Source organism: Pteronotus mesoamericanus, unplaced genomic scaffold, assembly GCF_021234165.1.
Source record: "Pteronotus mesoamericanus isolate MK-2021 breed Mesoamerican mustached bat unplaced genomic scaffold, CSHL_Meso_final contig_657, whole genome shotgun sequence".
NCBI classification, from domain to species: domain Eukaryota; kingdom Metazoa; phylum Chordata; class Mammalia; order Chiroptera; family Mormoopidae; genus Pteronotus; species Pteronotus mesoamericanus.
The window spans coordinates 3,262,194-3,289,811 of NW_026555229.1; the positions used below are offsets into that span (position 1 = coordinate 3,262,194).

General features: G+C 35.8%; 1 protein-coding gene across 3 annotated transcripts in view; it reads right to left on the minus strand.

The window, feature by feature from the left end:
- Positions 1-27,618, minus strand: part of HPSE2 (heparanase 2 (inactive)) — a 650,239-nt gene that overhangs the window by 582,265 nt on the left and 40,356 nt on the right. For 2 of the 3 annotated variants that reach the window (XM_054581333.1, XM_054581332.1), the window contains exon 3: positions 4,567-4,728. The exons of the other annotated variant lie outside the window; for it this stretch is intronic. In XM_054581333.1, coding sequence (XP_054437308.1) covers positions 4,567-4,728 — 162 coding nt within the window. The remainder of the gene's footprint in view (positions 1-4,566; positions 4,729-27,618) is intronic. 3 annotated transcript variants of the gene reach the window in all.

The window sequence follows — 27,618 nt, forward strand, 5'->3', positions numbered from 1 at the left end:
ATCACTGAATGGATATGAAAACATGACCCATATGTATGCTATCTACAAGAGAACCACCTCAGAACAAAGATTTATACAGACTGAAAGTACAGGGATGGAAAAAAATATTCCATGCAAATGGAGATTAAAAAAAAAAAAAGAAAACAAGCTGGGGTAGTAATACTTACATCTGACAGACTAGACTCCAAAACAAAGGCCATAGTAGGAGACAAAGAACGTCTCTACATAATACAAAAGGGATCAATTCAACAAGAAGATATTACCCTTATGAACATGTATGCACCCAATATAGGAGCATCCAAACTAATATAAAGAAAAATTTTGGAGGACTTTAAGGAAGAGATCAACAGCAATACAATCATTGTAAAGGATTTAACAACCCCCTGTCACCAATGGACAGATCTTCCAGACAAAAAATCAACAAAGAAACAGCTACCTTTAAGGAAAAAATCAACAAGGAAACAACTGACACAGTAGACTGAATGGATTTAATTGATATTTACAGAACACTTCATCCCAAAGCAACATAATACATATTCTTCTCCAGTGCACATGGATCATTCTCAATGACAGACCACATAGTAGGACACAAAATAAGTCTTAACAAATTCAAGAAAATTGAAAAAATATCAAGCATTTTCTCTGATCACAATGGCTTAAAACTAGAAATCAACCTCAATAAAAGATGCAAAAACATTCAAATTCATGGAGGCTAAATAACATGCTATTAAATAATGAGTGGGTTTAACAATGAGATCAGGGAAGAAATAAAAAAGTATCTGGAACAAATGAAAATGAACATACAACAACCAAAACCTATGGGACACAGTGAAAGCAGTCCTGAGAGGGAAGTTCATAGCATTATGTGCCTACCTAAAGAAAATAGAAAAATGTCACATAAACACTCTAATCCTACATCTAAAAAAACTAGAAAGACAACAACAAAGCCCAGAATGAGTAGAAGAAGGGAATAATCAAGATCAGAGCAGATATAAATGACATAGAGACTAAAAAACAATTCTCAAGATCAACAAATCCAGGAGCTGATTCTTTGAAAAGATAAACAAAATTGATGAACCTTTAACCAGATTCATCAAGAAAAAAAGAGGGAGGACCCAAATAAATAAAATCAGAGATGAAGGAGAAGTAACAACTGATACCACAGAACACAAAGGATTGTAAGGAAATGCTATGAACAACTATATGCCAAGAAATAGGACAACCTGGGCTAAATGGATAAATTTCTAGAAACATACAATCTTCCAAAACTAAATCAGAAAGAAGCAGAAAACATGAATAGACCGGTAACAACTAATGAAACTGAAGCAATAATAAAAAAAAAACTCCCAAGGGCATACAGATGGCCCACAAACATATGTAAAAAATGCTCAACATCATTAGCCATCAGAGAGATGTAAATTAAAACCACAATGAGATATCACCTCACACCTGTCAGAATGACCATCATTAATAAATCAACACACAACAAGTGCTGGCAAGGACGCAGAGAAAGGGAACCCTAGTAGTACACTGTTGGTGGGAATGCAGACTGGTGCAGCCACTGTAGAAAACAGTATGGAATTTCCTCAAAAAATTAAAAATGGAACTGCCTTTTGACCCAGCCATTCCACTGTTGGGAATATACCCCAAGAATACTGGAATACTCCTATGTTCACAGCAGCCCTATTTACAATAGCCAAGATTTGGAAACAGCCTAAATGCCCATCAGGAGATGAGTGTATAAAAAAAGCTATGGTACATTTACACAATGGAATACTACACAGCAGTAAAAAAAGAATAAATTCTTAAACTTTGTTCGATAGCATGGATGGAACTGGAGACTAATTATGCTAAGTGAAATAAGCCAGTGGGTGAAAGATAAATACCACATGATCTCACTTATAAGTAGAATTTAATGAACAAAATACATTAATGAGCAAAATAGAACCAGAAGCATAGAAACATGGAACAGGCTAATAGCTGCAAGAGGGGAGGGGAGAGGTAGGGACTGGTTGAAAGAAGGTGAGGGGATTAGTCAAAGAACATATATGCATGATCCATGGACTTGGACAGTGATATGGGGGTCGGGGGTTGGGTTGGATGGAGGTGAGCAAAGAGGATAAAATTTGGACCACTGTAACAGCATAAACAATAAAGTATTTAAATTTAAAAAATTAAAAAAGAAAAAATTTAAATGAAGAATATACCATTAACTGATCAGGAAGCAATTATGATACATTGCTACCCATATACATCAAATTCTGAAAATAATTGGGAGAGGTGTGGAGGGGAGAACAGAGGTGTGAAAAAGTGATCTCTATCTGAGATTTTGGAGGCCCAGCTTCTTCATCCTGTTCCCACACAAATACTTTACTGCAGATATCTCAAACATTATGCTAGAGTTACACAAAATAGGTGGACCATCACCAAGCAGAGCTCCTAGAGTAGGTGTTCTGAACATGTTGGTAAAGAAAGTCACTTCATTTGAGAGGTCTCTGCCCCTTCAACCTCACCCTCCTTACCAATATACATTCATCACTGAAAAGGGAAATATTTACAAAAGTTAGTTTAGTTATGTTTAAATATTATGTTTAGCTGTCTGGAGACCATGTTCTCAAAATTTATACAAGAAATCAAGGATTAGACTTCATAACAATTAGAAAACCACACTGTATAAAATCAAAGACTTAGTTAAAGGACATTAAAATAGTTTTGCCATTGGTGCTAATTTGAAATGACTCCATCTCTTCCCAACACCTGGAACCAAAACCTTCTGAACTTTCATGTAAACACACCAGGGCACACCAAATGCTCTGTCTGCAGCAAGGTACCACCTCTGCACAGGCATTTGGGTGAAAAATGTGGAAAATGCCTGAGGACCCTTTGAAGCAGCTTGGGAGAAGTGAGAGCAGGAAAGAGGCTCTTCACTAGGGTAAGTTTGTTTAGTGGAAAGTAAGCAAGTTGTCAGGGTAAAAGTTGACAATGTTGATTCCAACAGTTTGAACTGTGAATAAACATCCAAAGGGATTATGTTACTGAGAATTAGAAAAGATTCCATTGAACTCAATAGAACACTTGTGTTTTCAAAGATAATATGCCTTTGAGCCACACTCTGAGTCCACAGTTTAGGGTTTGAATTACCCTAAGCCCTTTCTATGCCACATTAAAGAATATGGGGTCTGACCTCTCTAATATGTGCTTAAGATATTAAAATAAGGATGGAATAAAAAATATTTCACTTCCAATAACTGATCTGGAAAGCACTAAAAATATGTACATGTATACATCTGAGGTAGAGAAATCTGTTCTTCCCAAACATCTAAACTTAAACACAGTTTCACTAACCAATTTAGGGAAATACATACATTGTCTATAAATCACTTTTAAGTTTTCCCTCTTTAATGACCTATCAGAGAGCAAAAAACAGCGCCTATACTTATGAAATCCATAATCCTCTTTTCTGCTCTCCAAAGCCACATTATATCTGCCTTTCATCTCATGCTGTTGGGTTTTCCACCAGGTACAAAATGAAAAGTTGAGAAACACTTGTGCTTTTTAAAAAGCAAAACAATTCGGTTGTCACTCAGAAATACCAGTAAAATGCCAAGAAGCCTGTAAAAAAACAAGTTAAAATTTTCCTAACTTGGACTTGACAAAAATAAGTGTGAGATGTTCATAGCCTGTCAGACAGTCCATCTTCATATTTCTTAAATATTCACAAACAAGGAAAAACACACACTTTTGATTTGTTAAGGTTTATTTGGGTCAATATAACACAGGTCTGCCTTGCATGCCCTCAAGAAAATAGAGGTAACTTGAACTGCTCTTGTTAGTTCATCTCAAGCCCTTCATGATTCTCACATGAGAATTTGCTATTGGAATCTTTTTCAAAGCTTGACAAAGACATGCAACTCACGTGTTCTTTACCAGCAAAGTTTGCAAGCAACCCTGCAAGAAGTTGTTTCTCCTTTGAGTTCTTATACATATTCACTTCCTTCCTAGAGCCAAGGATGTAAGGAAGAATGGCTCCATCTCATAGCTGCTTTGCCCTTAAAAAGAAAGTCCAATTCTCCAGATATTTTCAAACTCCACCACGAACAGAACATTCTCAACTCTGCCTGTGGATCATTATCTCTTTTACATTTCATCTTTATATTCACTGGGTTCATAGAAAGGACATACACAGAAAGAGGAAAATAGCTGCTTCTTAGACACCAAATTTAGTAATTCTCTCAAATCTACTGGCACACATCTAAAAAGTCATGTTTTTATAAGGCTTCATTAGGTTTTCATTGGTTCTGTCTTTTAAGAACACACATGCTGAATCGCCTGTAACCTCAAGCCAAAATACATCTGCAAACTACAAGAAATGTTTTTTATAGGAAGACAAGAGTCACATCACAATTTTTTTTAAAAAGGGGGAGGGGGCAGATACAGTGAGTAAAGACAGACAGATGTGGGCTCATCTGGCTCCCACTTTAGTGTCTCCCAAGCATCACGCTGCTAACTGATGGAAGCCATCAGTCCATGGTGCTCTAAGATTCTAGCTGACTCTAATAGCCTTACCTGTTAATATGAGATTACTGTAAGTATTGGAGAACTGTTCCTTTAGAAGAACCAGATGCATCTGAGCTGCCTTCTCCCGCTGGAGCTCCAGCATAATATCAGGGTGCTGGGCAATCTTGCAGCCTTTCTGTTTATCTAAGGCAACATCACTTCGAACAATGTCTATAATAAGAAAGAAAAACGGCAGGCAGCACAATTGAAAAGTGAAAAGATAATTTTAAAAAATAAATAAACAAAACCATACACACATCCAAGTCCTGTTTCATCCCCAAATAACAATTTATAAACTACCAGTATTTTAATCAGACTGAAAATTCAGAAGTAATAAAGCTAAGGGTCTCCAATTTCATGATACAACCTGCAAGTTTCTCTAGTCATTTCCAAATTCTTTGGAGATGTTTTTGTTTCTTAACTCTCTGACCTCATTTAAGATTCTTATTACTCCATTCCCCTTCTAAACTCACTTCTAGTACTTATTTACCTCCTGGGGCCTTTTCTTAACATCTTTTAGCATTCTCCATGGGGAAAAATAATACACCTTTTCTGAATACTAGTGAGCATGAAGGTCATTTCTTCTACTTCATGCCATAGGACCAAGTAAGGTGATAGCTCCAGCATGTGTATTCAGAATGTTTGGCCTGTTCTCAAATTTACCTCCCAACCAGCCAACTCAATTCAAACTAGGACTGCCGACCTATGGGGTAGTTGCTTAGAATTTCTCCTGCTATTTTTTCATATGCCTCTGGCTACATTCTGACTTAGTAATCACTCTTTAAATCTAGACATATTTTGTGAGTCACTAAAGAAGTAAGATTAGAACGAGTCACTTTTCAAATCTTCCTCTTTCCCAATATTTTCTCGTTAGTGATAGACTATTTTTTTTTACTTTTCATACCTATTATTTCCACTCAAGGGATATTCTCCAGAAAACAACCTTCCTCAAAAACATTCATCTAGAATGCATCCCAATTACCAGGGAGCTTCCATGCTCTAAAGTTGTTTATTTTTACAAATTAAGCTGATTATCATAGAAACAAATTATATTATCAACAGCAATTGGATGGCAACTCTAGAAACTTTCAAGTTTTACCTAGCAAACTAAAGGATTTCAGGAGAAAATGGTAAAAAGTAACTGCTCTGCCATTGTTGACACCAATGGCTTTGGAAGGAGGAAAAAAAAGTGAATGTCCATGTTGATTGTACCAGTAGAAAGATTTGGCTCTTTAGGCAATGCTCAACAATATTTAAGAAAAAAATTGGGCATGTGACCATAAAGATTGGAACATTGTTATGGACAAATAATCTTCAAATCCATAAATAAAGCCCTAAAACAGAAGCCCAGATATAAATAACAACCCATGACAATGAGGGTTAGAATGTGTGGTAATCAAAGATTAGCCAGGTGTGGGAATGGTCCTCATTGATTCTTGTGTGAAAAAAGGGGAGCTGGTTGGAAATAATGCAGTATTTATGCCTAAACATATTTATACCAAGTTCTAGAATGCAGGAAATAAGGTGAAATTATTTAATATTCAAGTAACTAATCTCATAGATTTTTTGAGGCTTGAATACAAAATTAGAATAAATTAATTCAATTTACACTCTTCTTAAGTTCTTAAGATGAGCAATAGAAGGCAAGAGGAATAATATAGTTTATACTTATTTAAAGTATACTCCATGAGGAAGGACTGAGTGAGGGAGGATGGGGTGGGTGGGGCAGGGGAAAGTTGTGGCAGGAAAATGGAGACAAATATATTTGAATTAAAAAAAGTTTTTAAATAAAAATCCAAAAAAATAAAATAAAATACACATGCTAATTCAAAAAATAAATTACACTCTATTAATTTTTTAAATTACATTGTATCATTGAATCCTTCAAATAATCCTATGAAACTACGTGGCAGATACTGTTGACTTGCCAACACAAATCCTAAATACACTCCCTTATATTTTGCCTTCCACTACTGTAGAGACTGAAAAGCTAAAATATAAAATTTACCAGCTTTCCTTGAAGCAAGAGGTGGCCATGTATCATGGTTCTGGCCAATAAGCTGCAGACAGACATCCACAAAGGAAGATTTTTCTTGTCAAGTTAAAAGATAAAACTTCACTAAGAGAAATTATGTGTGCGTTTTTTTTCTTTCAGCCTTTCAGCCCTTTCTATTCTTTATGTCTGAAACATAGACATGAGGCCTGGAGTTATAGTAGCCATTTTGTTTCAATGAGTCAAGAAGCAAGAGGGCAAAGGACTCCAGACTAAGGATAATAAACAGAAAGATAGGACAAGCCTAAGTCCCCAGTGTCTTTGTTGAAATATCGTACCTACCAGTTTGTTCTAAACTGCCCAACTCTCAATTTCTTGTTATATGAGATAAAGGCATTATTTTGAATAAACCATAATAGTCAATTACTTATTTTTGAAATCATAACCTGTTCTTGTAATCTTAAGTGATAAGGAATAATATGATTATCCCTACTGTATATATGAGGAAACTGAGGTCCACAAAGCCAAAGTGACTTGCTCAAGTTCACAAACCATGGTCAGTCCCCAAATCCAGGAATTTTCAAAGCCAAGTCCAGTGATCTTTCCAGAAGTTACTCCCATATAAAAATTCATAAACTTAATAGTAAGGTACATTAAAAAATAAAAGTAAGGAACTAAAAAGAAAAATCTAATTATACTACTACAGTGGCATACTATAGTCTATCCAGAAAAGAAATATAGATATTCCCCAGAAAACAAATATGGATACTTCCCCGGAAAACATTACAAAATTTGTTCTAAAAAAAAAGTGGAGCTTAAATTACCTTGATATCTTCTGATAGAGGTCTAATTCAAAGAACAGAACACCTAAGAAACCCTTTATTTCCTATCTAATAAGTTTATTGTTAGAAGGGAGAGGAAGCCTGACATCCTCAACATGTTCAACCAGAACCTTGAAAATAAAGTTCCCATATTATCTTAATATTAATAATACTAAGAAAAGAAAACCATGTGCATGGCCAAACATATGTCCTAGACTTTAAAAAAGTACATTTCAACAATGTTTGGGGAAAAAAATAGTTATGTTATATGGATTTTTAATTCATCCTTGTTTGGCATTGTATCAAAGGCTAAACACAAAGCAAGAATACTTATCAAAGATGCACATGACCATGGCCATGTGGCTCAGTTGTTTGGGGCATCACCCCATAACCAAAAGGTTGCAGATTCAATTCCCAATCAGGGCACATTTCTAGGTTGAGGGTTCAATCTCCAGTCCAAAGTACAATCCCCCTTCCAGACACATACAGGAGGCAACTGATCAATGCTTCCCTCTCGCTTCAATGTTTCTCTCTCTCCCTGCTCTCTCTCTTCCTCTTTCCCTTCCTCTCTTATAAAAGCAATGAAAAAAAATACCTCCAGAAAGATTAAAAAAATAAAAAGATGCACATGGTCATATATCTGGAAGAAGAATTAGCATCATACATGATAGATTCAAAATGTGAAATTATCTTGGCAGCCTAGAAACTTAGGATGAAATCCCCAACATGTAAGTAAAGACATGAACACAAAATCCTGCATTATACTGAATATTAATTACATAAAATAATATGGAAAGGACAGACCAGATAGAAGCTCAAATATTAAAGATCTTATTAAAATTTATAGATTTTAGTTAAATAGAAAATTAATACAAGCTAGTGATATGCTGCCAAATATGATAGTTACCAAAAAGATTAATGCAGTCTAAGACTAAATTAATAGAACCAGAACATCCAGAATGCACGAGGTAACATAGCCACACTGCTTTCCATGCCAGCCATGGCAGCAGAGTGAAGAGTTGGAGTTGAGCAGACCTCATTTCAAATTCTGATTTGCTGTGTATCTATTAGTTGCAGAAGTGATAGACAAAAGCATTTCTGTAAGCCTCAATTTTTTCAACTACTGTTATTATAAAGAGACATATAAAACTTAGCACTGTGCATGCTACTTAATAAGAGTTCTATAAAAGGTAACTATCATTATTTTTGTTTTAGTATCCTACTTGTTGTATTATATTTATTTCCAGCTGTAACAGTCTCAGCAGGATACTAATCATCTAGATAGTATCCAAACAAAAGTAACAAGATGACAAATCATTTTATTTTTAAAAAATAGCTGAAAAAATTAAGAGTGTTAAACTTGGCAAAGAAAATACAAAAGAAAACTTGCTTTCATAGAGAAGAGATAACTGACCTGTTCCATTTAAATCTTGAAAATCAAACATTATGGGCATAACCAGAAAACATACTCTTCAGCTCCCCATGAGAAAACTGTAACAACAGAGGCTGTCATGTGAGGAAAAGAGCTACTTGAAGATGGAGTGAGTTTCCTGTTCCTAGAAAGAGTCAAGCTGAGACTGTATGACACAGACCCAATAAAATGATTTCAGTATAGTCATCAAAGCCTATCAAGTATAAAGTTAAGTACTTTTTATGACATTATGTGAGACAATATAATAGATAGTTAAAGGCACAGGCCTTGTATTCAAACAGATATATCATTAATAAAATGAAAAGAAACAAGAAAAACCTAAAGTAATCTTTACTTTAATTTTTACTTTACTTAAAAATCTTAAATTTAACATTTCATTTTACAGAACTAGAAAAAGAAGAGCAAGAGCAGCCCAAAGTCAGCAGAAGAAAGGAAGTAATAAAAATTAGAGTAGACTGAATGAAATAGAACACAAAAAGACTATACAAAACCTTAATACAACAAAGAGCTGGTTCTTTGCTAAGATTAATAAAATTGACAAACCCCTGACTAGACTCACTGAGGAAAAAAGAGGAAAGACTCATAACAAAATAAGAAATGAAAGAGAAGTTACCACAGACAACACAGAAATATAAAGGATCATACTAGAATGCTATCAAAGACTATATGCCACCAAATTAATTCAATAACCTAGAAAAGAAGGATAAGTTCCTAGAAATATATAACCTTCCTAGACTTAATCATGAAGAAGGGGAAAATCTAAATAGACAGATCAACACTTAGGAAATTGAAAAAACCCTCAAAACTCTCCCAAAAATAAACGTGCAGGACCAGATGGCTTCACTAGTGAATTCTACCAAGTATTCTAATTAGATTTGGTATCTAGCCTTCTCAAACTCTTCCCCAAAAATGAAGACACCCTGGTCGCAGAGCTCATTTGATTAGAGTGTTGTTCCCCATACTCCAAGGATGCAGGTCCGATCCCTAGTCAAGGCACATACAAGAATCAACCAATAATTTGCATCAATAGGTGGAAAAATAAAACCAATTCACACTCTCTCTCTTTTTTTATCTCTCTAAAATCAACAAATAAATAAAAAATTGAAGAAGAAGCAATACTTCCTAACACTTTTTATGAGGCCAACATAACCAATACCAAAACCTGACAAGGATAACACAAAAAAAGACAACCACAGGCCAATATCTCTGATGAATACAGATGCAAAAATATTAGCAAATCAAATACAATACATTAAAAAATAATACAATACAATCAACTGGAGTTTATTTCAGGGGCACAACAATGGTTCCTGAACCGTCCCACCTGGTATCAGGAACTGTAGCCTTGCCGACAGGTGAGAGGGCCACAAGGCTGGAGCTAATCAAGGAGGCCTTGAGAAAATAGGCCACTGAGGAAACAAAACCTGTCCCCTTGGCAGGCGCACAGCCCTTGCTTCCCTCACATCACCTCATTTGGCCCCGGATGATGGCTGGTTAGTCAATGGCAGTTAAGACCCCTTGATGGCAGTGGAAACCTAAGACAGGTACAGTCGCATAGGGGCCATCAGGGAAGGACTTGGGGGACATGGAAGAGGGGCAAAAGATCCTCACTCCTCAGCTTTGTTATGGTCAGAGTCCTCATTCTATCTGAAAGAAGTCTCCTTATCTCTTGGCTGCTCTGCTCTGCTCTGCTCTGCCCACCTGGCTAAGGCTTGAAACAATACTAGAATCAGCCCTAAACTGGATCGGAAGTCCCCAGGGGAAATCAGACCTCGAAGTAAATTACACTCTCTGAAGCATTCTTTGTTTTTCCTAAGCTATGATAACCGGATCATGCTGGGAAGGAAATTTACATTATACATAGACCCTGACCCTAAACCATTTGGTACTCTTATGTTTACTCGTATTGGACCCATGCAAATTGGTGTGTTCCTGCCCTTTGTCTTCCTCAAACATCACCTACTCTCTATAAATATTAACATACTGATGTAATGAGATTACCTGTACATGCCTGCTACCTGGCCCCCACTGACAACCCTTTCAATAAAAGCCATTAACACAGGGTCTCGGGGCATTCTCCCCTAGAAGGAATCGCCACCCCCTTTCCCTGGCAGACGAAGAAGTATCTGGAATGACTTATTTTATTTCCCCATCCATGGCAACCTGGAGCAGCTCTGCAGGACAGAGTATCTTCCCTCCAAACATACACAAATCAATCGATGTAATACACCTACATTAACAAAACGAAGGATAAAAATCATAATTTTATCAACAGATGCAGAAAAGCAATGAATAAGATACAATACCCATTTATGATTAAAACACAATAAAATGTTCATAGAAGGAAACTCAATACAATAAAGGCCATATATGACACTTAGCTAATGTCATTCTCAGGGATGAAAAACCGAGTTTTTTCTCTAAAATTAAGAACATCACAAGGCTGTCCATTATCACCATTCTTATTCAACATAGTACTGGAAGACCTAGCCGGAGCAATCAGGCAAGAGAAAGGAATAAAAGGCATCAAAATTGTGAAGGAAGAAATAAAATTGTCACTTTTTTGCAGGTGACATGATTCTGTATATAGAAAACCCTTAAAGACTCTACCAAAAAAACTATTAGAAACAAATAAATAAATACGGTGAGGCTGCAGGATACAAAATCAATTTACAAAAATCCATTGCATCCCTATATAATAACAATGGCACATATTCAGAAAAAAATTGAAGAAAATTTTCATTTTGCAATCCCAACAAAAAGAAAAAAATAACTAAGAATGACCTTAACAAAAGATGTAAAGAACCTGTATTCTGAAAACTACAAAGCATTATTAAAAGAGATTGAAAAAGACATAATGAAATGGAAAGATATTCCCTGTTCATGGTTTGGAAGAATCAACATAGCTAAAATGTCCATATTACCCAAAACAATATACAGATTTAATGCAATCCCCATCAAAATCCCAATGACAGTTTTTAAAGAAATAGGACCAAAAAATCATCAGATTTGTATGGAACCACAAAAGACCCTGCATAGCCAAAGTAATCCTCACAAAAAAAGAATGAAGCCAGAGGTATCACACTACCTGACTTCAAATTATACTAAAGAACAACCATAATCAAAACAGGATGGTATTGACAGAAAAACAGACACACAGACCAATGAAACAGAATTGAGAGTCCAGAAATAAAACCACATGTATATGGGCAAATAGTTTTTGACAAAGAAGCCAAAAACATACAATGGAGAAAAGAATGCCTCTTCAACAAATGGTGCTGGAAGAATTGCAAAGCCACATGCAAAAGAAAGACACTAGACTACAGTCCGTTCCCATGTATAAAAATTAATTAAAAATGGATCAAAAACCTAAATATAAGATATAAAACAATAAAGTACATAGAAGAAAACATAGATACTAAATGTATGGATCTTGGTCTTAGAGAACAGTTTATGAACTTGACTGTCACCAAAGGCAAAGGAAGTGAAGGGAAAAATAAATGAATTGGACTGTATCAAGCTAAAAAGCTTCTACACAGCAAAAAAAAAAACCTGACAAAACAAAAAAGAAACCAACCAAGTAAAAGATGCTTGCAAACAACAGCTTTGACAAGGATTACTATCCAAAATATATAAAGAACTCATACAACTTGACACCAAGCAAACAATCCAATTTCAAAAAATGGACAGAGGACCTGAACAGGTATTTCTCCCAAGAAGACATCCAAATGGCCAACAGATATATGAAAAGAAGCTCGATTTCACTTGCGATTAAGGAAATGCATATCAAAACTACAATTATATACCACTTCACACCTCTCAGAATGGTGATTATCAACAATACAAATAGTAAGTGTTTATTGTAAGTGTGTAGAAAAAGGAACCTTCATTTGCTGCTGGTGGGAATGTAAACTGGTACAGCCTCTATGGAAAACAGGATGGAGGTTCCTCAAAAAATTAAGAATAGAGTTACCATATGACCCAGGGATCCCTCCTCTGGGTAACTACTTGAAAAATTTGAAAACATTTATTTGCAAAGATGTATGTATCTCTATGTGTACTGCAGCATTATTCATGGTTGGCCAAAACACAGAAATAACTGAAGTGTGCTTTGATAGATAATTGGATAAAGAAGATGTGGTACAGCCCTGGCTGGTGTGGCTCAGTGGACTGAGTGCCAGCCTGCGAACCAAAGGATCACTTGTTCAATTCCCAGGTAGGGCACATGCCTACGTTGTGGGCCAGGTCCCCAGTAGGGGACACGCAAGAGGCAACCACACACTGATATTTCTCTCCCTCTCTCCCCTTCCTTCCCCTCTCTCTAAAAATAAATAAGTAAAATCTTTTTAAAAAAGATGTTGCACATATATACAATGGAATGCTATTCAGCCATGAGAAAAGATGAAATAGTGTGAAAACATAAAAGGAACTTGAGAGTATTATACTAAGTGAAATAAGTCAGTCAGAAAAAGCTAAGAATCATATGACTTCACTCATGTGTGAAATATAAAACTGAAACTCATAGACACAGACAACAGTATGGTGGCTACTAGGGAGGAGGGCGGAGGAAATGTAGTAAAAAGTAAAGGGAACCAAATACATGGTGATAGAAGATGATTTGACTTTGGGTGGTGGGCACACAATGCAGTGTACAGATCATGTACCATTGAAATGTATACTTGAAACCTATATAATCATATTAATCAATGTCATCCCAATAAATTTGATTAATTTGAAAAAATATTTTTCAAACTCTAAAAAAGTGAAAAGATGACCAAATATTTGAAAATAATATACACAATAAAAATATAAAGAAAATTTTTACAGCTTAATAAAAATGTTAATAACCCAATATAAAAACAGATAAACTATCTGAATAGATATTTCACCGAAGGAGATACACAAATGGCTAATAAGTACATGAAAAAATACACAACATCATTAGTCATTAGGAAAATGCAAACTAAAACCACGAAGAGGTGCTACCCACTAGAATGACTATAATCCAAAAGACAAAAATGCCAGGTATTAATAAAGATGTAGAGAATCAGGATATAGAGAAATCGAGGACCTAACAGTCAATCCTTTGAAAGAAATTCAGATACTAGAAGAACCTCTGTGATAAGAGCCTAGAGCTCTAAATGAAAGTACTCATGATCTGCTCTCTTCTCCCTTCAACTGGTATGCCCCTTAGTTTCCCTAATTGAGTCAACCACATAATTTCCCTAATCCTCTAGTTTCTGACCCCTGTCATCTTTTATTCTTCTCTCTCTCCCTTTCCCTTCAAGTCACCAAACTTACCCACTTTGGCTTCAAAATGTCTCTTAAGAGTTGCCCCCTTCTTTACAATTTCAGTTAATACTATGTACCTCTTATCTAGAAATTAAAACAGCGCATGCCGGCATCCACAACTCTAGATTCATGGATTGCCCAAGGCATTCAGCATATCACTTTTAGAAAAAAATCCTTTATTTTTACTTTGTTTTAATTGTATAATGTTCAAACAGAGTAATGTAGAAAAACTACCCACTCACACTCAGGTACCCTCTCTCAGCTCTATCCTTTTATAACATTTTACCGTATTTGTTTCATATTTACTTAAAGAAATAAAATTCAGAAACCCTTGAAGTCCTGTGTTTGCCTCTCTGCAATGACATTCTCCTTCCTCTCTCTGCCCTCAGATAACCACCATCCTAAATCCTACAAGTAATATACTGGATGGATGGATAGATGGATGGATATGTGTACATGAGTTTATTAAATACATAAAAAACATATAGTATTAGCTTACTTCTTTACAACCAAGTTTATAAAAACCTAAGTAATCAACATTGCTGCAAATACAATAACTAGAGATTTTCCTATATTTTGCCACTTTCTCTATTAGTTTTCTTTTTGTATTTCAGAATCTGATTCAGGATCCCACACTGCATTTGTTTCTACATCTCCTTAATCTTCTCTGAACTGTGACAATCCCTCAGTCTCTCCTTGTCTTTCACAACTTTTACAATCTTTGACAGTACTGGTCAGATACTGTTGAAAAGTGTTCAGACTGTCCCTCATTTGGGGTTGGTTGAAGTTTTTTTGTAAGTTATGGCTTTGGGAGAAGGATACTACAGAAGTATTCTTAGGTGTTATTAGTGATGATGTTAACCTTGATCACTTAATTAAGGTGGTCTGATAGGTTTTTCCACTGTTACTATTTTCCCTTTGTAATTAATATTTTATGGAAGAAAATTTGAGGCTATACAATACCACATTTTTCTGGAGACCTCTACTCACTAATTTCAACATTCACTAGAGGATCTTGCCTAGTATTCTAACAGTGATTCTATTTTTCCCATTCCTTCTACATTTATTAACTGGAATTCTTCTGCAAAAAAAAAAAAAACCCTACCTCTTCTACACTTATTTATTTACTCAATCATTATTTACATCAATATGGACTTGCGGGCATTTATTTTATTCTTGAAATAATCACATTTACCTATTTTATTGCACAAATTTTTCCCACTTTGGCTTTTTGGAGTTTTGTCAGGTAAGTTTCTGTGTTCTTCTGAAACACCTCCTTACTTTCTAATACCCCAAATGTCCTAGAATCATCCTCTATTTTCTCTGCCCCAGTACTAAAATCATACACTTCAAAGAGCCCTGTTCCTTTTGTTTAAGAATAGTATTTAAACACCAGAGTCCAGTGGCAGGAGGAGGGATAGAGCAGAGCTTTCTTCATGGCAATTTTTCTTTCTTTCTTTTTTTTTTTTTTTTTTTTTTGAACCATGGTGGTATAAAAGCCTGAATCTGGAAAGGGGCCACTAAATCCTAGCCTCTCTCCTCCAAATCTGCAACTTCCTCCTCCAAGATGGACAAAATGTGCAGTTTTTGGAGGTTCAAGGAGCATTGGCAGAGCAGTGGCCCAGAAAGGCTACAACTGGCCATCATCACCAGAAATCTACAAGTGGCCAAAGCTGCCACCATGACATTTAGCTGTGATGTTGCCAAAGAATATTATGTTCAAAATACATTTGAAGAAGTGGAGAAAAATTGAGGTCCCATTAATCTCTTGACAAATGCAGCTGAAATTAAGAAGTATAGCCTAACAAGGAAAATATGATTTCTCAGCTCCATACTAACCTGTAAAATCCCCCATGAAAACTATGATTCAACAACAAAGAGAATCTATTGTTAATGTGGTAAGTGTTATTGGTTTAAAAGGCAATGCTGTCCAGTCTGTGTACAGTGCCAGCTGGGCAAATTGGTTGGATTTTCACTTGCTCTTCCTAAAAAAGTTGCAAGAAAGAAAATTAGAATGAATGTAGTTACACCAGGATTTGTTCATACAAATATGATGAAAGACTTGAAAGAAGACCCATTAAAGAAAAATATCCCTGCATGGAGATTTAGAGAAACTATTGATGTGACACTTGTGGTTGTGTTTCTTTTTAGAATCACCATGCATTACAGGGAATGGATGGGAGATTACAAGTCATGATATAATTTACAGATTTTTCAGTTATAATGGTAATTAGAATCAAGGGCATACTTTGTCTGTTGATTAGACAACATACCTACAAGGCTGACATTTGCTAATCAAACCTATTCATGTTTATAAATGTTGATTTCCATCTTTATATGTATATATCTGAAAAGAAGAATGTGTGACCATTTGTTTTCTAAATGGTATATATACCTTATACACCATACCAATTTTAGTATTAGACATTTTTCAAGTGATATAAAAAGGTATTATCTTAATTTACATATTTTGCCTCAAAAATGGAAAAAATATATAGTTTGATTTTCATGAATTATTTCATTGTATCAGGTTGAATTGTCTAGCTGTTAACTCTGTGGGCCATTACCAAAATAAGAGTATTTACAGGGCATTGGTTAGTTGTCACTACTTTATCAACCCTACTAAAGTAAACACTATGTTCCAGTTTTATATTATGCCATGGATGATCAATTTTTATACAGGTTGAAAAACAGTATCAGTTTGATACAGATAGGAAAAAAAGAATGTTACTTAAAAACCAATATCTGGGCACAACATTGCTACTGGGTCATCACTACCTCTAGGCCTTCTTATAGACAGAGCTATGAAAAATATATGTATTCACTAACTAGTGTGTACATACATATGTATATTTCTTTATCTGTTAACCTGTATGTCTATTAAGAGGAAAAAAAGAGCACATTGGTTCATATTGATGCCTCCAACTCCAATTTAGTACCAAACGTTTCACTCTAGCATTACCATTTGTTTATTTGCAACTTCTTTCTTTGACAATGAGAATCACGCTTAACAACAATACATTTACTTATCTGTTCAACAGTAGTATGCATGCAAAGAAACAAATTTATCATTTGCAGTTCAGTGTTTCTCTTCTGCTCTCTTTTCATTAGTCATACAGTGTCAAAATGAAGCTACTCAGATCAGCTCCTTTCTTCTCCAAAACTTCAGTGGAGTTGTGTCATTCATTGTAGTACAGTTAGGTTGATTTATAAATATACATTTAACCTTTGGTTTCCCCAACACCCTGGTTGATGTTTTAAAATTTGAAAACAGTGAAATTCACTCTTTGGGCTGATTTCTCAAAAGAAACCTCGCAGGGAAGAAGGGGCTGGAAAGAAGTATTCAAAGTCATGAAAGGCAAGGACCTACATCCAAGAATACTCTGTCCAGCAAAGCTATCATTTACAATGGAAGGGGAGATAAAATGCTTCCCAGATAAGGTAAAGTTAAAGGAGTCACCAAGCCCATATTATAGGAAATGTTAAAGGGACTCATCTAAGGAAAAGAAGATCAAAAGCTATGAACAGTAAAATGACAACAAACTCACAACTATCAACAACTGAACCTAAAATAACAAAAAAAACTAAGCAAACAACTAGAACAGGAACAGAATCACAGAAATGGAGATCAGAGTGGGAGGGGTAGGAAGGGGGAAAAGGTACAGGGAATAAGAAGCATAAATAGTAGGTACAAAATAGACAGGGGGAGGTTAAGAATAGTATAGGAAATGGAGAAACCAAAGAACTTATATGTATGACCCATAGACATGAACTAAGGAGGGAGGGATGTTACTGGGAGGGAGAGTGCAGGGCAGAGGGAAATAAAAGGGAGAAAAAAATGGGACAACTGTAATAGCGTAATCAATAAAATATATATATTTAAAAAAAGAAAAAAGTGGGGGATTAAGCAAAAAGAATATATATTTTTACCAGGTTAGAGAAGTTCTTTACTCTTCTTAGTTTGCTAACAGTTTTTATCATGAATGGATATTAAATTTTATCAAATGCTTTCTCTACTCTATTGAGATAATCAGCCTGTTAAATAAGTTAGGCATACACACACACGTGCACACACACAGAGCTTGTAGGAATTTGAACTGCACTGAACTTACAAAATAATTTGCAGGCAATTTCAAGATATTTAGTCTTCCTATTCAGGATATTATGCATTTCTATATAAGTCTTCTTTAATGTTTTTCAATAAAGTCTTACAATGTCTTCTATTAAAATTTGGTACCTTTCTTAGACTTATTCAAACATACTATTTTTTTTCTTCTGGCATCATTTTTACAATATGTTCTAAAGTGTTGTCCATAGTTTATAAAAATGTACCTGGTTTTGTTATATAGAGCTTGAATTTAACAATCTTGGCTCTCTTATTATTTCTAACCATTTGTGACTAGATGTTCATGAATTCATTATATAACGAATTATAATTTGTTAATAAAAACAAGTTTGTTTCTGTCTTCTTAATTCTTATACATTTTATTTACTTTTCTTATTTGCTGGAAGACATAGGACTCTTGCATTTCTGCTTACCTTATAATCAGGGACACTGGCTGCCTTTGTTCAAAGATGTTTGTATACTGAACTCTTTTAAAGGATAGAGATAGTACCTCTTTCCAGAGGGCAGGCATGCTTAGTATCCAATATAATAAAGATAGTATTTCCATCTGGGGTAAAGGGCAGGACGGTTTACTTCTCTTTATAAAAGACTCAGGTTCCCTAATCTCAGGGCGCTCCTCCAGTTATATAACCCATTGCATGTGCAAGTATCACTTAACATTTTTATTGTCTTATGAGAACTGAGACTCAGCAAAACAGTTCAAAAATATGCTGATACTCTGTCCACAGATACTGCTGTAAAAAATAAACTGTGTTGTGCCTGACACAGGAGTCTCATATCTTCTGCCAGCATCCATGCAACTCTGGCAGGCTACCTTTTTAGCTTGCAAATAGGGTAAAACCTCAGACCCTTCGCAGTTCTTGATATTATTGTGCCAGTACCAACCTCCAGTACAAAGGTGACCTGAGGGATTAGTTGGCTTCTTCCTGACTTTTTCACCATTAAGCATAATAATTGATTTAGATTCTTGGTGGATACCTTGGTTGATACTATTTTTCAGGTTATGAGGAATGGTTAAAAAATTCCTAATTCATTTAACTGAGAAAATTGTTGCCTTAGTAGTCTAAAAGAATTGATACAGTGTTTAAAAAAATGGCTCTCCTGAGAATCAAAAATAGGGAAGGAATTTCTAGGAGGGAGCTACTGGAATTTCAGGTAAAACAGTTACTCATTATGTGCTGCAGGATTTTTGACATTCTTGGTCGCCAAGTACAAGTAGCATCCCAAGTGTCAATGATGTCAAATCCCGCCACCACCACCCTCCCCCCACCTCCCAGCCCCATTTTTAAAAATGTTCTCTAGAGCACGGGTTGGCAGACTTTTTCTATAAAAGTCAAACAGTAAATATTTTAGGTTTTGTGGCCCATACAGCTTCTGATGCTATTACTCAATTCTGCTCTTGTAATGCAAAAGCAGCTATACACAATACACAAATAAATGGGCATGACTGTGTTCCAATAAAACTTTATAAAAACATGTGGTGGCAAGATTTGCCTTGCAGACTATATACTTTGCTGATGGCTGCTCTAGAAAGATAAGAAAACAGTAGAATATTCTCATGTTTCACAGGTAAGGAAATGGGTCAGGGATGAAGTGATTGGCCCAGCATTATTTTAATCTTCACCAATGGATATGTTTATTGAGTTTAGAGAGAGAGGAAGGGGGAAAGAGAAACATCAATGTGAGAGAGAAACACCAATCAGTTGCCTTCTGTATGTACCCTGACTGGGGATTGAACCCACAACCTTTTTGGTGTATGGGATGATGCTCCAACCAACTGAGCCACACAGCCAGGGCTTGCCAAGCATTTTGATTGCACAGTATTTTGTATTAAACAAAGATTAGAACTCAGACCTCCTAACTGCTGGTGCTCTTCCGACTACATCACCCAGCATAATAAATGACACCTTGGCAGAGTCTGCCTCTGCAAGTATTTTTATCCATTTCTACTAAATGTATGCAAATATATATGCTTACTTAGCAGACGTCCATGAATATTCAAGTCTCTGCTCGAACTCCCTCCTCTGAGGTATGCAGTATTTCTCTAGTCTTACATAATTACCAGATGAAAGCACCATTGTTCCACCTCAAGAATGTTCATTAAAACAAGCAATACAATTGGGTGGGAGGCTGAACCCAGAAGCAGAGACTTCCCACAAAAACTCAGCATAAATCATTCATCTGCTAAATATTTCTAAGGCTATCCTTACAGTATTAAGCACAGCCCTAATCTTTCATCTGTGCAGCATGACTCATACTCATTCAACTTGGAGCCTATTTTCAAGTGAGAGTTCCTGCAGAACTGCATCTACTACTAATCTATACAAAGTAGCAGAATATATCACATCTACTTCTCTTCTTTCATCTGCATTTGCTGAAACTCCATCCACAAAGATATTTTGCACTGATTAATTTTTCATAAAAGTGCTAAATAAATTGCCTCTTGGAAGAACTGTGTAATCATAAATAACCATTAGTAGTAACACACACAGCTTGACGTAAAGCACTAGTTCTTAGAAGAGGACTGAGCTCAGACAAAAACAGTTACATAACCAGCCTTGGCCAAAGCCAAGACATTTGCTGGTTTACTCAGTGTATCTGGGGCCATTTTTACCCACAGTTGGCAGAATTCATACACCAGGTAGAAGACTAGACTATGTGAACTGAAGTTCTTTCAGCTATAAGATTTAATCTGAATTCTGAAAAAAAGACAGCATGTTACATCTTAGAGAAATCCTCATAGAAGATAAACTCGGCATGAACAACAGACAGAATTCAGATGTGGAAAAAGAAAACATAGATGCATACAGAGATAAAGGTAGCTCTGTACAAATGTGTTCCTCTTTTTCTCTTCACATCCAAATAGTAAAAACCACTCAGAAACTCCAGGGTTATTCCATTATCAAGGGGTTTCCAACGAGAAAATCTTATAAGAAAGGGTTTAGAACTTACTTTACCAAAGCAGCAATCATGAATGCCAATTAGAGCTAACGGCCTGGCATATTTGGTCATTGAGCAGCAATAATCTTAGATGGCAATTTCTATCAGAATCTGATATACTCAAATATTTTGAAACTAAATAAATAACAAGCAAGAACACAAATGAACAATTATACTTAATATGTGCTTTCTTAAGAATAAGAGAAAAATACTTAAGCACTAGATTAGAGTCAGTAGCACTTGACTTCATTCTGTGCCTGAAAGAAACTAACAGCTTCTTTGAGAGTTGACTTTTTCTCACTGTACATGTAGATTGGTTAGGAATGAATGTATATATGAGGTCTGTCCAGAAAGTATTCATCCACGTAATAAAAAATAGAGACATTTACTGAAGAAAATATAAGAGACAAGAAACATTGTACATTGGACAACGATACCTCAGTTCCCTTCAAAGTTGGTTCCTTGGGACCTCACACAGTTCTTCCAATTGCCATCAGCTGCCCTGCTGTATTTTCCTGAATCTTAACAATCTGAAATCTCTTCCCTTTCCAAGGTGATTTTAGTTTTGGGAAAAGCCAGAAATTGCAGGGCACCCAATCTGGGCTGTGGTGGGGCTGAGTCATCTGGGAGGTTTGATCTTTCGCCAGAAAACTCTGCACAAATGTAATACATGAGTGGGTGTGTTGTCATGATGAAGCTGCCAATCACCAGTTTCCCATAGCTGCAAGCCTTCTGAATCATCTGAATAGTTTTTGTGGAAGAATGTTCAAGCTTAACACAAAATTTGATGTAGATTAGTTGCTCTACTAGCTCAGTCATTTTGAATGCAATAGCCACACAGAACACATGCTCATCCAATAACGTCTACTGTCCCCACTGACTAGTACAGTGAAGTCATCATCGTTCATGCGTGTGCATCCCAGTCCACTCTCCTTGGCTGCCAAGTTACATCGATGTCATGCAAACCATTCTCATTATATTAACAATGGTTGGACTTTTTCAGGATGGACCTCAATCTTTGGCTTAGCATGATTTAAATATACTATAAGTTCTCCAAAGGATAATGTGTAATCCAAAGCTGCTAAATATCAAAATCAACCAAAAAACAAAACAGAATTCTAAAGAAATTAAAAGTTTAGACATTTGAACTCTTGATAAGGATTTGTCAAGCATCTTCATTTCCTTGTCTAACCTGGAAGCAAACCAAATTTCCTCATGTAGATGGCTTTGGAGCCTCCTAGTGGCAGCCTCAGGGGACCCATAGAGCTAGGAATCCAGAAAAGGACCAGGCTTTCAACAGAGTGTTAGGTATGTATGCTGGTGATGAATTCATACAAACACATAGGCTCTTACACTGTGCTCAACACACTATACTGGGCACTAGGAATGCAAAGATGAATAAATGTTGGTCCCTAACATCATGGAACTCACAGCCTACTATAACAAGTAAGAACAGAAATAACTCTAAAACAGTGTAATAGGCACTTAAAAATCTGCATACGTAGGGAAAGGGGATGAAGACAGAAATGTGTAATAAAGGGGTTTGACTTCTTAGCCAAATCTTTATTAAAGGATAAGTAGAAGACTATCTGGTAGAGAATCCAAGTACATTATATATTTTTATACCTTTGCTAATTCTGCTTCGGGTTTGAAATAGTCCTTTTTACATCCATATACCATACTTAGAATACTAAGACTAGAGTACAGCAGAGTGGGAAAAAACCTGGAGAAACAAGCTGGGAGCAAATGTATGACTGCTTTTATGGTTTGGGCTTTCTGTTCCAGGCTCTGAAAAAATGTCAGAGGCTCTGAATAAAAGAAGTGACCTATTGAAGATTATATGTGAGAATAATCTAATAGCAGTATGAGGGATATATTAGGAGAGCTGGGAAACAGAGAGACCAATTAATCCATCATTAATAGTCCAGGAAAGAAGGAAGACAGGCTGGCAATACAGAAGTTGCAAGAAAGAGGATTCCAGAATTAAGGACGACTACACCTGAGAGCCAAATAAATGTGGGAGATTAGACTCAGAAAAGGATCAAATGGTACAAAGTTTTCCTTACAAGACAAAGACAGTTATGTCATTATCCATGGTAGCAAACACAGACAAAGTCAAAAGGATGAGTAATAATGAAAAACTTTAGTAAATTTTATTTGGGATACATATTAGATCTGGGCTTTTTTTAATAAAAACTAGAAAGTATCTGCAAATTTTAAAAATCTGAAAAAAAAATAACCATCTCAAAATTACCACAAGAGTTATAACCTCTACTAAAATATAATTCCTTGTTGTAATAGGTAAAAGAACAATTACTTCCATTTTGGAAGATAACATTCTGAAATTGATCCAATATCAGGAGACTAAACTCCCATTAGACAATAAAAATTTTCTAACAAAGGTGAACATCTCATTCCCCTTACTTTTCTCCCCTTTGGCTTATCCAAAATACCAGTCCTTCAAGAAACACCTTGATTTCCATCTTTGCACAAAGCTTTATCTTATCCCTTCAAAGCCTTATATGTTAACTTATTAGGTTAACATATCTGAACTCTCAGAGCACTTAGCATACATAATTTTCTACTACACTCTCCTTTGTGATTTGTAGGAGTTTTAAGGAAATTTAGTTGTTCTCCCACTATATTCAAGTTCCTTAAGGAGTAAGACAGGGACCTAATGCTGTCAGCCAGAGGGCAAACTAATCACCTATTCCTCTACCCTTATATTTTACAAACGATAAAACTGAGCCCAGACAAATCAAATAACTAGGCCAGGATTCACACAAACTTGTCATAGACCTCAGATGGAAACCAGGTACCCAGAGTTCTAGTTTCATAATATCTTTATGTTTTCAGATGTCCCATAAGTATTTAGTTAGCTACTTGTGATGTTATGTTTCCTTTTGTATGGGGCATTTTTGCATATTAATAGGACCAAATGACCCAAGTTAATGATTACTTAATGGTGAAATTGTAAGCAGCTTGGGAGGCAGTAAGGAAGGTATTTAGGAACAGGGAGAACCTCTGGGAAACTTAAAATCAGTTCACAAATTTTAGCATCCAATCATGGTGAAGTAACATAAATCAGATTAACTCTCCTACCTTAAATAACTTAAAAGAGAACCAAGATATATGAGACAATGGTTTCAGACCTACAAAAACAGAAAGTACAGGACAGTGATCCCTGAGGAAGGAAAACAAACAAGGTGATCCTTGTGACGCCTGATCTTAACTACCTAGGAAGAGCTTTCAGGCTGAAATACAGGGAGGGGGAACCCAAATAGAACTCATCAGTCTTGCTAAGTTGAGGAGGTAGAGTTCAGAGTTAGGAAAAGCCATGGTAACTATAAGTTACAGAACAGACTACAGGAGAAGTGGGAGATAGACAAAGAGCAGGAGATCCAAACATCGGCAGCAGAGCCACCTAACATCTCTGGGTAATGACCTGCCATATGTGAGAAAACTACCAAGGTAAGAAAAAGAACCACCAGAAAGGGGCAAGTGAAGCAATCAACATAGTTTATACAGGACCAGAATAGCTCATGTTCTGGGCAGCCAGAATGAAAAGACTTCATAACACACAAGGCATGGTGTAAGAAGGGTATTGATGCTGAAAAGCACTGCCTCAGAAAGGTATTACCTCAATAGAGAAGCCAAACTAGCCATCGACCAAAGACTTTTTATCACCATAACAAAGATTAAGAAATCAAATGGACTCCACGGACTTTAACTTCATCCCCAAAAGGACAAAAAAAGATATTTCAAAAGAAATACCAAAATATGCAGCATTCAACAATGTAAAATTCAAAATGCCTAATATCCAATTAAAAATTACCAGGCATACAAAGAAGCAAGAAAAGATGACCCATAAGCAGGAAATAAATCAATAAATATAAACAGACACAGAAATTACACAGGTGATGGAAGTAGTAACCAAAGATTTGAAAAAACAATTATAAGTATATTCTTTATGTTCAAAAAGATAAAAGAAAGCACAAGAGTGAAAATCAGAAATATAAAAAAAATTGAGTTTATAGAACTAAAAAATATAACTGAGTCCTGGCCAGCTTGTCGGTTTGATTCCAAGTGAGGGCACATACCTAAGTTACAGGTTCAATCCTCAGTCAGGGCATATATGGGAGGCAACCAACTGATGTTTCTCTCTCATGTCAATGTTTTTCTTTCTCTCTCTCTCTCTCCCTTCCTCTCTCTCTAAAATCAATATATATCCTCAGATGAGAATTAAAATATATATATAACTAAAATGAAAGTATAATAGATTAAATTAACAGTAATTTAGACACTGCACAAAAAAGAAGATTAATGGAATTAAAGACACAGCAACACAAACTATCTTAAATGACAAATGTGGAGAGGAAAAAAGACTGAAAAAATTTAAAGAGAGTATCACTGAGCTATCAGACAATACTAAGCAGCACAACATATGAGCAATTGATGCCAAAAGGGATGGGAGGAGGAAAAAATACTTGAAAAAATAGTGGTCAAAACTTCTAAATTACAGTCATGTGCCACATAACTATGTTTTAGTCAGCAACAGACTGCATATAGAACAGTGGTTCCATAAGATTATAATGGAGGAGCATGGATGAAAAATGGGTACTGTAATAAACCTAACAACTGCCATGACTGCAAGTAACCTCACAAATTGATCTGATCATAAATTCCTAAGTTGGAATGTCAAGGTAAGTAGTCACACCCTTGGCTAAAGAGGGTAGGCATATAACTTCTTTAGTAAAAGGTTTATCTTTGCCTTGAGCAAGCCCTGCCTATTGTTCTTGTGCACCTAAGTTAATACACCTTTGAAATGTCAGAGTAATCCCCTTTTTCATACCTCCCCCCAGAAGCATAACCACTCCCCAAGAAAGTACAATCTTGTTAATTATCCTGTCTCCTACCTTCCTTACATTCCCTCCTTAATTCCAAATGCATAAGAGAAATTACAAACTGTCATTCTCCAGAACATTTGAAAGCTTGCTTCCCAGCAATTGTCATCAGTTTGCCTCAAATAAACTCATTAAAACTCTCTACAGATTTGGATGTTTCCTACATTCACAGGAGGTATACATGTTGTTAAACTTCTGTTTTTCTCCTGCTAATCTGTCTTTTATTACAGGATGTCTCAGCCAAGAACCCACAAAGATAGAGGGAAAATTATTTTTCCTCCTCTACAGAGCAATAGGATATAGATGAAATAAAGGGGTTCTATAGAAAGCAGCCTCACAGGGTGACCTATAATAAATTCCTAACTGGGCAGGTCATGGTGGGTAATCATGTTCCATCTATATAACTTCTTAGCAAAAGTTTTATCTTTGCATTAGCCTTAAGCAAGCCTTCTCCATTGATTCTCTGCATCTAGGTTAACACATCCTTGAAATAAGCACCCTCAAGAGAGCATATACTTTGGGTAGTGAAAACACAATACAGTGTACAGATGATGTGTTGTAGAATTGTGCACATGAAACCTGTATAATTTTGTTAACCAGTGTTACCCCAATAAGTTCAATAAAAAGGGAGAGAGCACATATATTGCTAACTATACTGTAATCCAATCTCTGCCATGCTTTCTCACAGCTCCATGTAATCTTCCTTAATTTCTCTCCTTAATTCCAAATGCATAAAAGAAGCTGCAAAACCATTATTCTCCAGAGCATAAGATCTTGTTCCCTGGCATATGTTATCAGTTTGGCTCAAATAAACTTATAAAAATTGTTTACAGGTTTATACATTTCTTAAGTGACATCACATAATCTAGGTTTATACATACCATTTTGGTTTTTGTAAATGCACTCTATGATGTTTGCACAAAGACAAAAATCACCCAATGATCCCTTTCTCAGAACACATCCCCATTGCTAACTGGCGTGTGACCATAGATTAAAACTATAAACCCAGAAAACCCCAAGAAGAAGAAACAAGAAGAACACAACAACACAACACCAAAGCACATCATAATCAAATTGATGAGAACCATAGCTGAAGAGAAAAATCTTAAAAGTAGACAGCAAAAAGACACATTTAGTATAGAATATATATGACTGCAGGCTTTTTGTCAGAAATAATGCAAGCAAGCAAGAGAGGACAGGTCAAATAGAGATTACCTAAATGAAATGCAAAAAGAAAAAAAGATAATTAAAAAAACAAAGAGAGAAACAACATCAAAAGGTATATTATGAGCATAAAAAGAATCCCAGAAGGCAAAGAAAAAAACAAAAGGGCTAAAGAAATACTATTGACTAAGAATTTTCCAAATTAGTGATAGACAACAAAACATGGCCAGAGCAAATAAACTCAGAAAACACTAAACAAGATGAATAACAATAACCAAACACACACACACATACACACACACATGCGCACGCACACGCGTAGGCATATCGAAGTCAGAATGCTAAAATATTAAGACGAAAAGAAAATCTTGAAAGCAGTCAGTGAAAAA